Below are 13588 nucleotides of genomic sequence, written 5' to 3' on the forward strand. Positions count from 1 at the left end.
AATCTTGTAAAAAGAGTAAAGTTTTCGGAAAAATATTATTTTATAAATAAATCAACAATTCACAAACACTAAAGTCAGGACTTAAAATATACACTGGTAATAAACGAATAACCTTTATCTTTAAAGTCAAATGGTGTTTGTTGCGTTTATAAGTTATAATGAATTCACAATTTTTAAAATATAATCTGGATGTGCTTAGAATTATTGAAGAATTATTGAGAATTATTGAATTAATATACGTTTTACTTTATATTTCTTAGAAAATCTTACGAACATAATTGAAAACATTTATAAGAATTGTGTGCGATATCTATTAGTTATAAATTATAAAAGAATTTTTTTTAAAACTGGAATAAAATTGGTTATATTTATCACTCGAAAATCAAAACAACAATTCAAAAGCAGTTTTCATTCAAATTTAATTATTCATATAGCAAATACAAACACTAAAAAGACATAAATGTTTCAGATTTCGTACACTATGTAATGACAATCATGCATGTTTTTACTTAAGAAAGAAACGTAAATGATTTTTTGTTAATAAAATTCAAATCTTTTTAAGGGTTATTACTTTTTCTTATTTGTTAATTTTATCCATTATATCTTCATGAAAAATTTATTAATATTTTAAAATCAGCAACATTTAATCAAGGGGAGCCTGTCATCGTAATAGTTTATTTTTTTATTTTTCTTTTGTCATCCATTTGAGAAAAATAATGTATGAAATTATTACTATTTTATCAACAGTTATCTTGTTAGAAAATACTGTTCACCTGGTACATAATGTTTCAAGTAATTATTTACCATTGTCTTAAATCACTAAAAATTAATAGCTAGTATTATCTTTTTATTTTGTAATATAAAGAATTTAAAAAGTGGGTTTTTTTTCTGCAAAAAGTTTATTTTAAATAAAGAAAAAAAGAAATTTTTTCTTACTAATAATTGTTGTTTAAGTAAAAAAGCATCGTTTTCTATGCGTAGAGTTTAAAGTTTAAAGATATGTTTTATTATATTCGAGTAATCCTAGATGCATTTAGAAACTTACTTTAAAAAATTATTGTCGATAAACTTTAAATAAACTCACTTAACTTTTTTACATAAGTAATAAGGTTTCGGTAAAATTGTATGGATAAAGTGTCCAACAAAATTATTTTAAAGAGTAGGAGTTACGTATTACAGTGAAACCTGCCAAGTTGACCACCCTTGTAAGTTGGGCACCTGCATAAGTTGAGCTCAATTATCAAGAACGGAATTTTTCCTATATAATATAAAGAAGCAAAACTTTTGCAGCTTGACCACCTGCCTATCTTGCATGTTGACCACTGAAATAAGTCAATTGTGTCTAGGAGTATTATGAAATTATATTCTAAAACCCTCATAAGTTGACCAGAAAAAAAAATTCAGAAAATTTTCTGTCATTTTTGCAATGTATGTTAAAATTTCACTTGTTTGGTGAAATAGTGTAAAAAGCTAATCTAAACCCTTTTATGAGTTGACCCTTAGGGGAAACTGTAAGGGGTCAGCTTTTGACCATTTCTTTCATCCGTTCATTGAAAACAGGTGTGTTAGTTGAAAAGTTGCTCTTCTAGTTGCAATAGTGAGCATTTAAATAAGTGAATGCTCTGAAATATGCTTTGATCCTTTATTTATGGTCTTTGATCTTTAAGTGTAGTAAATAAATTTTAAAGTGTTCAAATAATTTTATTTTGTTAAAGTTTTCAAATTACATGTTTTCGTGTTCTGATATTTTAAGAAATTATACTTATTAAACACTTCACATGCATAACTAACGAAATATTTTTTTTTAAAAAAATTAGCTAAATATTAGAATTATATGTATCAAATTGAAGTTCATTCAGGTTTAAACACATTTCTTAAGATATTCATTTGCATATTTTCTGAATAAAATTTTTAAGTCAAGTAAAAAAAAAAAAAAATTAAATATATAGCAACATGATATAGGAAACGAAAAAGTAAACAATGACCCACCCCCTCTATAAGTTGACCACTAAAACAATGCACCACAAGTGATCAACTTACACAAGTTTTACTGTGTATAATTTTGTACGCGAGACAAATGTTTTAACGTATCGTTAAATAAAAAATTGAAATTACGTACTATAAAACGCTAAATTCTAACATATTATAATCAAATATTCTATCACACTGTTAAATACAGTCGAACTCGCTTATGATGAGAACAAAGTGACAGATGCAAATCACTCGTAAAATAGAAATAATTTTTATAATCGTGGTTCAGCAGCCGACTCAATTTTGAGTTTACGACTATTCAGTAGTCTTGTAATTTTGAACGTAGTCCCGAAGACAAGGGAACTCTTGGATCAAGTATTGAGGGAAAATTGCCCACATAACCTACATTTGCGTTGCATGGAGAGGAAAACCACAAAAACCTCCTATGGTTAACCCGGTGTCTAAGGCACTCTAATATATAATCGGTCAACCACTTAAGATATTTTACGCGGGCACTGTTGTCGGCAAGAGCCCGGTGTGATATTCGTATCGACCAGCTATTGCTGGAATTCAGTACCTCATTGGGAGGTGAACGCTCGAGCCACCACGCCTCAATTAGAATGAATTAGAATCTCTTTATACGGTTCGTTTCTTTTATTCATGCTTTTTTTATAGCCTGAGAAATTTTTTAATATTCTTAGACTTCATAACGACTACTAATTTTCAACGCAATTTTGAGCCCAATCCAGAATACAAAGGAACTCCTGGACCAAGTATAGGTAGAAATTTGCCTACAGACTTTTTTGATGGAACTAACCGGCATTTGTGTGACATGGAGAGGAAAACCACGAAAACTACACACTGAGAGCAAGGAGATTATAATACATGATTCGTCAACCACTGAGGATATTTTACGTCAGCACTGCTGTCGGTTCAAGCCGGATGCGGAATTCGCATCAGTCAGCCTTCACTGGGATTCGAACCCGGTTCACCTCATTGAAAGGCAAACGGTCGATCCCCTGGCTAAAAAAATACTGTCCCGGGTGAGAACTAGTAATGTAACATAATTAAAAAAGTGCTACAACAATAAGCCGGTTGGAATACATTAAACTATTATAAAATAATTGAACTAGGAACTGTAGACGTAACCAATTTTAACTAAAGGCTCTTTTCATCTAACCATTTTTTAATGTTTTCAGTATTAACTAGAATTTCCCCATTGCATACTTAATAGTATTTAAGACTGTGTACTGCATTAATTTTGAAACAAATTTAAGAGAATGCTCTACAGCGGAATAAAAGCTTTATTTAGTTTTAAATACTTAAGTAATATATGATTAAACGAAATAAAAAAGTGCCATATAAACCATGAAGTTTAAAATGCGGAAAAATTTTCCAACTATCGAAATGCAAACAAATTATGGCAGGATTACTCTGGATTACGCAGTAGCAAAGTAATCCTGCTGTAATTTGTTTGCATTTTGGTATTAAAAAAACATACAGTATTTGATACTTTATGGTTTGGTTCTGATTAATCTCTTTTCTACTCTTCCTTAAATTTCCAATGGAGGAGTAGCAGATTTTGTCATGATAAGTTTTTCTTACTTTATAGCTTCTTAGAAATCTTTTAAACATACAAACTCAGAAAACCCAAGTCATTTATAAATTTCTAGTTTCATTTTTTTTAAAAAGAAAATTAACTACCCATTGGGGGGAAAATTAGCACTGCATTGAGCACAAAATAATCATTTTTAAGTTCTAAGGTCTTGTATACGTTTTCTTTGATCTTTTTCAAAAGATTGCTGCCAGATTTTTGATTACTGAAAGTTTGACTGAATTTTCGCTTTATTTTTAATAACGTCGAATCTATTGAACAATTTAAATAGACTTTCTGTAAATGCTAATATTCTTTAATGTGTGGTCAATTAAAATTTTTTCTTCGACGAAAAGATCGCTGTGTTCTCTTCTTATCAAAAACGTAAGACTATAAAATGAATGTCACACTGAAAACGATGAAACGATTTGGACATACTCCTCACAAACTTTTGAGAAACACATCCTACCATATATGGACCATCAAATTATCTCTTGAATGATTTACATCTCAACAAACACCCTTACTAATAGTGATTACCAAACATACGCACATCAACCACTACCTTATTCTTGACTCATTCGGTTTCCTGATTCATGGCAAGAAACATGAGAGATCTCATTTTTTTCCCAATTATTACTCATCTGAAATCAATTTATGATTAATTTGAACTGAATGAAAGTTTAGCTACTTTTTTGAAAGAAGTAAAATTCAAAAAAAATTAAGCGAAACAGTCTGACGAACTTTTACTGTAAACTTCAATACAACAAAATAATTTTCAATAAGCTTATGAAAATTTCTCTTGAAATCCAATTGATACCCTTCACAACAGTGTTTTGCATATGTTTTTTAAACAATAAACCAACCAATTTGCAAAAATTTCTTTGTTAAATCAGAGCTCGCAATAACCAAGTTCGACTGTATAAGGTTTTTCGTACTATGAGGTTTTGTACTTACGGTGTAAACGTACTGAGGAATATTATTTCTCAATGGGGTGAATATCTTGAAAACTATTCAAGAATTCGAACTAAAAGTGTCACGTTAGCATTTGAAACGAAAAACAACAGAAAGTTAGGAAATATAAAATCGTGCATACCTACCCTCGCGGATTGAGCACTCTTCTTCGAATTCCAGCAAAACTCCGCCACAGCAGTAAGTATAGCTACTGCTAAACCACACATGAGCACGACAAAGACACCACCGATATTGTCCACTCCTAGTGCGTTTGCTTTACCGTCTTTATTTTTATCATCTCTAGAACACGTGATGCCCGGACTCTTCCACCACTTGTTATAGAGCATTTGTATGACCCCTTTTTCTTGAAGATCAAGGATTGCCAGGGAAATTTTATCGCGCCACGGGGAACCTGAAAACAAGAATGTTTATTATATTAAGAGATTGACATTGTAGTATAGCATGTAATTCACCACTTGCACTGGATGGATGTGCAACACTCGTCAAAATGCTTTAGACGAAACTTATCAACAGTGTACTGTACACGTCAGCAGGTAATTATCAATGAAATATAAAATATATTTGTGATTCGTATTAGAAAAACGAAAAAGATTGTTCTGATTTCTACCAGGTATGTAACACCTAACTTCTCGTAATGAATTGCTTTTAGCCGTTTTGTTAAACGTATCCAGTAGTTTTATTGCCAGTGCTAGGGTTAAAAATAAATACATTATCTATCCCTTAAAAATTTCAAGGGGTTTTTGAAGTAGTTTTGAGGTGTCAAGGTTGATTTAAGTTGACTTCAAAAACAACCCTTCAATGTCAACATCTCAAGGTTTATAATCAAGGTAAATAAAGTTGTCTCATTCACACTTGATGTTGTTATGAGGTAGTCGAACATCTACTTTGGAGCAACCAGCTTAGAGAGGTTATTTTTGAGGTTTAGAGTCCATTTTTTTTCTACACTTCAAGCGAATAAGTATATTTGAGGTGTGGATAATTTCACCCAATCTCAACTAAAAGTATTGCTGAGATATACATGAGGATAATTTTTCGAGGTGTAAATGAGGTTGAAATTGAGGTTTATTAATGAGGTTATTTTCGGTGCAAACCACAAAAAATATTTCAACCTCGGTTACATTTTTTTACATCTGTTAACCACAAAACACCATACTTTTTTTGTAAGGGATGTGACTAATGGGATATCTTCACTTAATCTGTAGTGTAGAGGCATCTGGTTTCAAACATAGAAATTAGAGAATAACACATAGATAAGATCTCGCATTGATAGCATCTGATATAGAAATATAATGATATAGCATCTGTTGTAGAAATATAATGATGTTTGGGAATATTCCTATTAGGAAGAAATGGGCTTAAACTCGTGTTAACGTTGCATCATATTGACTGAATATCATATGATTCTGTGTTTTTTAAATTGATTTCTGGGTAATGAAAAGTACCACCTTCACAAAAACTTATGAAGACAGGATTGTTTTTGGACAAAGATCCAATGTCCAAAAATCTTGCATAGACAATGTATAACGTGTGAAATATATTGCATTCCTTGTAACTCGTTTGAGTAGAACTTCACGTAAGCGATTTTGTGTATTTATATTATAGAGTAAAAATGCATAATATTGAGTACAAGTGATGTGTTATCCGTTATGAATTTTAATTAAATTGTGTTTAATAATAAATATTATTCCTCCTTCCTTTTTTTATGCAAGATTTTTTCCGTAATATTTCACTTTATTAATATTTAATTATTTTTTCTTATAATTAAGGCTTTTTAATATTCTTAAAATTATTTTGCTTGAAATTAAAGGTGAGAAAATTATTGTTATTAATAGTAACGTTGATGTTTTGAATTTTATTGATAAAAATGTGGTTTTATTACTAATGCATTTGACTTTAAGAGATTTTTATACCAAAATACCTCATGCTCAAATATTTGAAATTTGTAGTGGCATATATGATAAATATTTATTTAATGAAGATATTGATAAGTCTTATTGGACAGATATTTGTACTTGAAAATGTTCTTTTAATGACTTTGATTTTTATAAACAAAATATAGGGATTCCACAAGGTAATTCTTTTTCTGGTGCTTTTGCTAATATTTTTTTGCATTTTTTCGAAGCCAAATATCTTGAGTTTAATTGTTTTAAAGCTTTAAGATACATTGAAGATTTAATTTTATTTAATTATGATAATTATGATTTTATTTTTAATATTTATCCTAAAGATTTGGTTTCGAAGAAGTCTAATGATAATTTCTTAAATGTTGAATATGTAGATTTTAAAATTGATATTGTTAATAAATAAATTAAAATTTGTGTTTAAGATAAAAGGCTTTTAAGTTTAAGGTTATTTTTTCCGTAATTTTGATACTAATTTGTGCAGTAAAAGTTAGAAAAAGTAGATAAAGAGGCAACAAGTAATTTTTTAAAAAAATTGGAAAATAATAGTTTTTCTTTTAATTTCTGTAATATTGAATTTAAAATTGAAAAAAAAAGATTAACAACTCTTAACTTCGTTTTCTTTTAATAGGGCAAGATCAAGTCTTTGGCCGAGTTGCTCCGGTTAAGCATTTTTACTAATAATGGAAACTGCTTTCTTGCTACTTATCTTTTCTTTTTTCTTCCTTCTGCGCATTAAATTAATGGGAGTTTTTTTTTTGTTGCTAATTTCAATTTAGTTGAGGCTTTGTAGTCTGTTGTGTTCTTTGGTTTTGGGATTTATTATTTTCAAGTAAATTTTTGAACATTATATTCTTTTGTATTGTTTCGGTATAGTTTTGTATTTGGTTTTTGAAATTTGTATTATATTTTCTCTCTACCTGAACTTTGACAAGTCCTTTGAGGTACAGAGAGAACAACTTAAGCATTTGTCGAGCTCTCGAGAGAGAAATGGTTTTGCATTTATGACTCCCGGGGCTGGTACCCCCGGTCAGCTTCGGTTGTCAAATTTTTCATTGTTTTTCTTTATTTATTCTTCTGGTTTCAATTTCCTTTCTGAATTTCGGCTGCATAGAGCGTTTTTCCCCTTGATGTGTAGTTTCTAATTGCTATAATAATTTCGATTTCTTTTCTTATTATGACCACCAGTCAAGTAAAATACATTACCAAATACTTGAAGTACATTTTCTGAAGCAGGTTTTAACATGCGTTGAAGTCTTTGACATGCATCCACAATTACAGAGAAAGATGTTTTTAATGATTGATTTCCAAATGATTGTGTTCAAAAGGGGGAATGGAATAAAACATAAAGATTTTTGTCTCATTATGCCTGCTTTAATTAAAAATTTAAATACTTAATAAATATTTTTCAACATTAATGTAAGATAATAATAAATTATATTCCGTGATACAAGAATAAAATTTATATTAATCGACAAAATGAAGCAAGACAAAAAAAATAAAGAGTCGTTGTTCCCGTAGTGGGAGCTTTGGCACCTACTGGGTTAATGGGAACAATAGAACTGGAAATGTTTGAATCTATGCTAACCGGATCGAATGTTATCATCTTTCAATATTTTTTTTTCCTCTGTTTAATCTAAAATTAGATTCATTGCTTTGATTTTCTTTTTCGGACTATTTAAACACACCAACTCTCCACTATTAAATTTCCGTGAAATTGTCTTAAATTATAAGAAAATTCATTTATAATTTCATAGTTATAATTTAAGTGTGTAAGAAAAATTATCACACATAATAATTTTGATGGAATTAGTGCTCTATTGTACAATTAAGACTTTGAATATTTTTATAGTTAAACTTGAACTCTTTGATTCTTATGTTTAAAACTTGCGATAAACTTACCCATGGGTGTAGCGATGCCGTATCCTTTCGAGTCCAACAGACCCCCGACTTGGGTCAAGTTGCAGTCCCTTTGAACCATATAATCTAGCATTGTAGATTCCATTAAGAACGCGTAGTTACCCTCCAGCACTCGTTGCACCCCTTCCTCGTAAGAGCTCACGAACACTCCGGGCCTACTCTCCATGAATCTCCACATTTTTAGATATGTTTCAATTTTTGAATCCTGAAAGTAATAACAACGAAGAAGCGCTTTTAATTAATGTACAATCAAGCTTACGTTTTTAATTGATATATAATCTCAGCTTAAACATTATTTTAACTATGCAAACTACGCCAAATAATTAATTAATCAAAAAGAAAGGAATCTAATATTAACTGTAATAAAATTAATTCTTCGGGGTTAAATTTCAAAATTATGAAAAAAAGAAAAAAAAAGCTAATGTAATTAAATATATGTATTTACCTTAATATAAAACAACTAATTACAATACACATAAAATATTACTAAAAAAATATAAAATTGAATACTCATAACACTATTAGATTTCGCTTGACTGCCACACTGTCATAAATCTCGCCCTACTTACCAAGGTATAGTTCGTTCACCAAGAGTTGGCACTTGGCTCCACCTCCTCAGACGGAGAGTCCGTTTCAGTGCGGAAGTAAAAGGAGAAGCGTCTCCGCACTTGAAATTGAGACTAACCTTAATGCTTGCCAAACGCAACGAATTATTTTTCAATCACTTCCTTCGCTTTATCATCTGCTAGTATGCCTTTCGTTGCTCTAGCAAATTAAATATATTGCAGCAAAATTCTCAAAAAGGACAAACTTTTCACTCAAATGAGAGAAATATCATCAAATTTATGAAATATTTAGAGTTAAAAAATGCACATTAAGATTGCTAAATAAATATTTTTGTTATAAGACGGCCAAATAGCAACTATGTTTAGGATTGTTCACATCCTTCTGCCAAAAATAGCGAAATAATATCGTCGGATACCACGTGATGAAGCAAAGTTTCCAACTCCTGGTGAACGAACTATACGCATACGTTGACCTGCATGTTCTTGAGTGCATTATTTTTTAATATTATAATAATATAGATTTAGAAGCTTCATACAAATCGCAGAACTACTAAGCTAAAAGAAAAATAATTATACAATAAATTATATAATATTTAAAATTAGTTAAAGTTTTGAGCACGAGGAATTAGCATCTTTTTTTCGAAACTTACTTCTGTTTTTGTGAAATTCTACCCAAATAAAATTATTGTGCTGCATCTATTTGTGGAAATAGATGCAGAAAGCTTAAATATCCACGAATATTTCAGTGAAGGTAGAAATATTTCAGTTCAGTATTTCAGTGAAGAAATATTTCAGTTCGTGTTTTTAGAAGCTAAAAAGCAAAGGTCCACAAATGTGGTTCGATGTAATGAAGAGGTAATGGTAATGAAAAAAAAAAAAAAAAAAAAAAAAAAAAAAAAAAAAAAAAAAAAAAAGGAACTCACCCTAAAGAACGTCATAGTGGAACCGCCTTCCAGCGTGCCGTATGAAATCTTGCTCTGCTCCGCCAGATCTTCGACGCTTTCTATTGGCGTTATCATGCGCTCTACGGTAAGGAAGGCGGCTAAATTAGCCGTATATGATGATATCATAATTAGAGTAAAGAACCACCAGATGGCGCCTATGATACGCGTCGATGTCGCTTTAGGATTCAAGTCGCAACCCTGGTGCATCAGGGTTACAATTGTAAACCAGAAACTGAAAGAGAAAGTTTTGAGAACTGGTTACATGTTTGTATCTTGGAAGAATCAGACATTTCAAATTTATTTGAAACTCTTTTCATATTAAATAAACTTTATTTCAAAAGAAAAAATGTAAGGGCTGCCGCCAACACTGCTTCCGGTGTACATTTTAACGTTGACCTTTTTTTTTTGCTGCCCAAAAAAACAATAGAACTTAGAAACTTGAAATAAAAAATATATATGATATTCGATAATTAGTTGAAAAATTATTAACCGTTAATCTTAATTAAAAAAACACCGTACGGGCCGAGCTACAGGTCGCAGAAATGTAACTATAGAAATGAAATTTGGCATGTTGAAAGGACCACATTTGTTAATGAATTTAACACAGAATTTCGCTTTTTCAAATTTCCAATTTATTCGAAAGTTAATGTAATGGAGAGTTAATGTCATTCTCTTTTAAGCGCCTTTTTGTGAATTTTTTTTCTCACTTTTTTTGTTGCCTTTAGGTTAAATTTTACTTTGCTGCTCAAAATCTATGGATTTATAAACTTAAAATTACTAAAGTGTGTATTAAAATATGCAAGGAGGTCAACGGATTGAAAAAATTACGATTCGAATATTAGTTCAAGAATTATTAACTGTTAAGTTTGATATGACATTAATAAAAAGAACGTATATCTTCTGAAATGCAACTACAGAGCTGAAATTTGACGTGCTGAGAAGACTATTTTATATTATAATTTTAACGAAAGCTTTTTTTTTTTTTTTTTATTCTTATTTGTTCGAAAATTATTACAAATTTAAGTTCTTTTTCGAGATGTCTTTAGTTTTTTTTTAAAAAAAAATTAAATACTCATTCCTTGTTGTAGAAAATTTAAATTAAAAAAAAGTTACTTAATTTTTTCGTCATTTGTTTTACTTATTTTGATGTTAAAAGTTTTTAATTAATGAAATTTAATAAGCATTTTAAATACAACAATTCAGATATAAACGAATGTATTATTACTATTATTCATTGCACCATTTAGTATAACAACATCATGATGAAACAACTGAGTTTTTTAAACATATAGTTTCAGTAGAAATTTTGAAGAAAATTTTATTTATTTCAAAATGTAAATATTTTCCTGACAAAATTCTAAAAAAAATTAAAAAAATATTTTGAAAAATAAACTTGTTTGGAAAGTGATAAAAAATTTACGAAGTAAATAAATAAAAATAAGAAGGAAAGAAAATAAAAAAATTCAAAACATTTTTCATGTAAAAAAATAAACTTTTCGATTGTAACAAAACATTTTTACAGAATCTTGCATTTCGAATTTTTGCAGAGACTTGGCATTCTGCTGGGATTAAAATTTACAATCCAAACCTTGAAAGTTGTAAAAGTGTCGGGATTCTGTAATAAATTCACGTGCCTTTTTCTCAACAAAAATGATTAACTATTGATTTTTTTGAGACAGGGAATAAAAAATATAATTGAGTAAAACTCTAATTCTCAATACATTAAATTAGTATAGAAATTTTTTAAATGGTGAAAATGTTGTAAATTATGGTTTTTAATCACATAAATGAATTTCTTCTTTCTGAAACACTATTTGCATTCATTCTTTTAAACTAGGAGGCTTCGCCCCCTGCTCGCTGGCGCATTTGGCGATATCACACTTATAGAATTGAAGGATTTGTTACTTCAAGCTCTCAGGTATCTTAATTTTGATTTAGTTGCGCTTCTATGTCATTTTGATATATGTTGCTAAGTTAACTTTCAAAAATTCTATGGCTGGCAACAGCATTTTTATTTTTTAAGTTGTTTATTTTTATTTCTTCTAGAATTCGTTCTTTGTTTAGCAAAATGTTTTTTAACCTAACAGAATTCTCTGCCGACTGTTATCTCTGTAAATGAAGAAAATAAAGTAAATATTTAAGTGTTGTGAAAAGAATCTTATTTAGTTGTACAAAGTACTTCATTAAAAATGAAAACTGTTGCCACCGGCGGAAAAGAAATACAGCCAAAATTTGGGAGCTACGTAAGAGAATTATATATACTAGATAATAATTAAAATAATACAGAAATACAAAAAAAATTAGCGTAATAATCGCTTTTTTTTCTTCTTTCCGTGCTATACTTTCCTTTGCCACACACAATTCTGTTATAAAATTTTTAAAAAAAACTTGAAAATGAATATAATTTGAGAAAATACCATACTGCTAATGAAATTTAATATACTATTTAATTGCGTAGATTCAACACTATCATCAACATCCTTTCAACATTGTAGTAAATAAATTTTGTCTAAAGCGCTTTAAATTTTAATGGCAATAGTACAGTTTTATGTCGTTTCAATTATATAAGTAACTACGGTTAGGAAGAAGTAATAAAGCAAAGCAGCTCACCCACTTAAAAACGTTTAAATATGTGCATAAGCAATCATTCAAATTATTAATTAAAAAGATTTCACGTAGAAATGCTTAATTTATTTGGTTTCTAAGCGTTGTTTTAAATTACCAGAAAGTAATTATGCCGGGATTAAAGCAGTTTTACTAAAAAACATGCCATAGCTATAAATCATATTTTTATTCGATTTAGATAAGTTATCTGGATGTAGAAACTCTAATACTACACAGATCAGTAGGTGCTAAGTCCGTATACCGAACGATAGATGAGTTGATTTCCGGATAGCAAATCATGTTAAGAATTTCAATTTAAAACTGCAGTTTCTAGTAACACATCAATGAAATAAATAGAACTGATCATAAATATATTAATTTAAGAAAAAACCACTCACCTATTCCCAAGGCTGAATTGGTTTTCCATAACGTCACATTCCGTAACGCAAGGATGAGGATTTTGCCACTCATATGGACTAAACCTTGCAACAATGAACATCGTACCACTGACCAGGACATAAGCAGCCAGCACGTAAAGCCAGATGTCCACTGCAAGGGGGCTCATGAAGGAAAAAAGTCTCACTGGCATATTTTTTGGCAATTTGAACAGGATTCCGATGCCAAGATTCATGAATGGTTTTGTGAAATCGATGACACTTTCCCTGGCATAGTTTATGGTCATTGGTGCGACAGCTAGATCAGCGTTCTTTCAAAAACAAAATGAGAGATAAATTAGTTTGCAAATAAAGATTCAATTTTTCTGATAATTATTAAAGATTCTGTTCTATGCATATTAATGTAAAATAACTAAATAATGCCACACTATTTATTAGGTACGATAAAATCTTTAGATAAGAACAAGCTGCTGGTGATATTTACATACTTTTTGATCTCTGTTGCCAGATTATTTTAACTTGGCAAATCATTTATTACGGTTACGTTTACAGTTAATTAAAATATTTTAACAAGGTATTGCGATTTAAATTAGGAAAGGATATTAATTGAATCACATATAGGAAATTTGAAAGATTTAAAATAGCGGCTTATTAAAAACACTGGCTCATTCGCCGTTTCGAGAGAGTATAAAGAAATCTTGATCATAAACTTGAATTA

General features: G+C 29.8%; 1 protein-coding gene across 4 annotated transcripts in view; it reads right to left on the bottom strand.

Moving 5' to 3' along the window:
• Positions 1 to 13588, bottom strand: part of LOC107450782 (glutamate receptor ionotropic, kainate 2-like) — a 99066-nt gene that overhangs the window by 5688 nt on the left and 79790 nt on the right. For all 4 annotated transcript variants that reach the window (XM_071181264.2, XM_071181262.2, XM_071181265.2 and 1 more), the window contains exons 11-14: positions 12874 to 13181; positions 9851 to 10103; positions 8344 to 8566; positions 4666 to 4931 (exon numbers count right to left, since the gene is read on the bottom strand). In XM_071181264.2, the coding sequence (XP_071037365.1) occupies positions 4666 to 4931; positions 8344 to 8566; positions 9851 to 10103; positions 12874 to 13181 (1050 nt within the window). The remainder of the gene's footprint in view (positions 1 to 4665; positions 4932 to 8343; positions 8567 to 9850; positions 10104 to 12873; positions 13182 to 13588) is intronic.

The sequence above is a fragment of the Parasteatoda tepidariorum genome, chromosome 8 (genome assembly GCF_982258835.1).
Source record: "Parasteatoda tepidariorum strain Cologne lab strain chromosome 8, Ptep-v5.0, whole genome shotgun sequence".
Classification (NCBI taxonomy): Eukaryota; Metazoa; Arthropoda; class Arachnida; order Araneae; family Theridiidae; genus Parasteatoda; species Parasteatoda tepidariorum.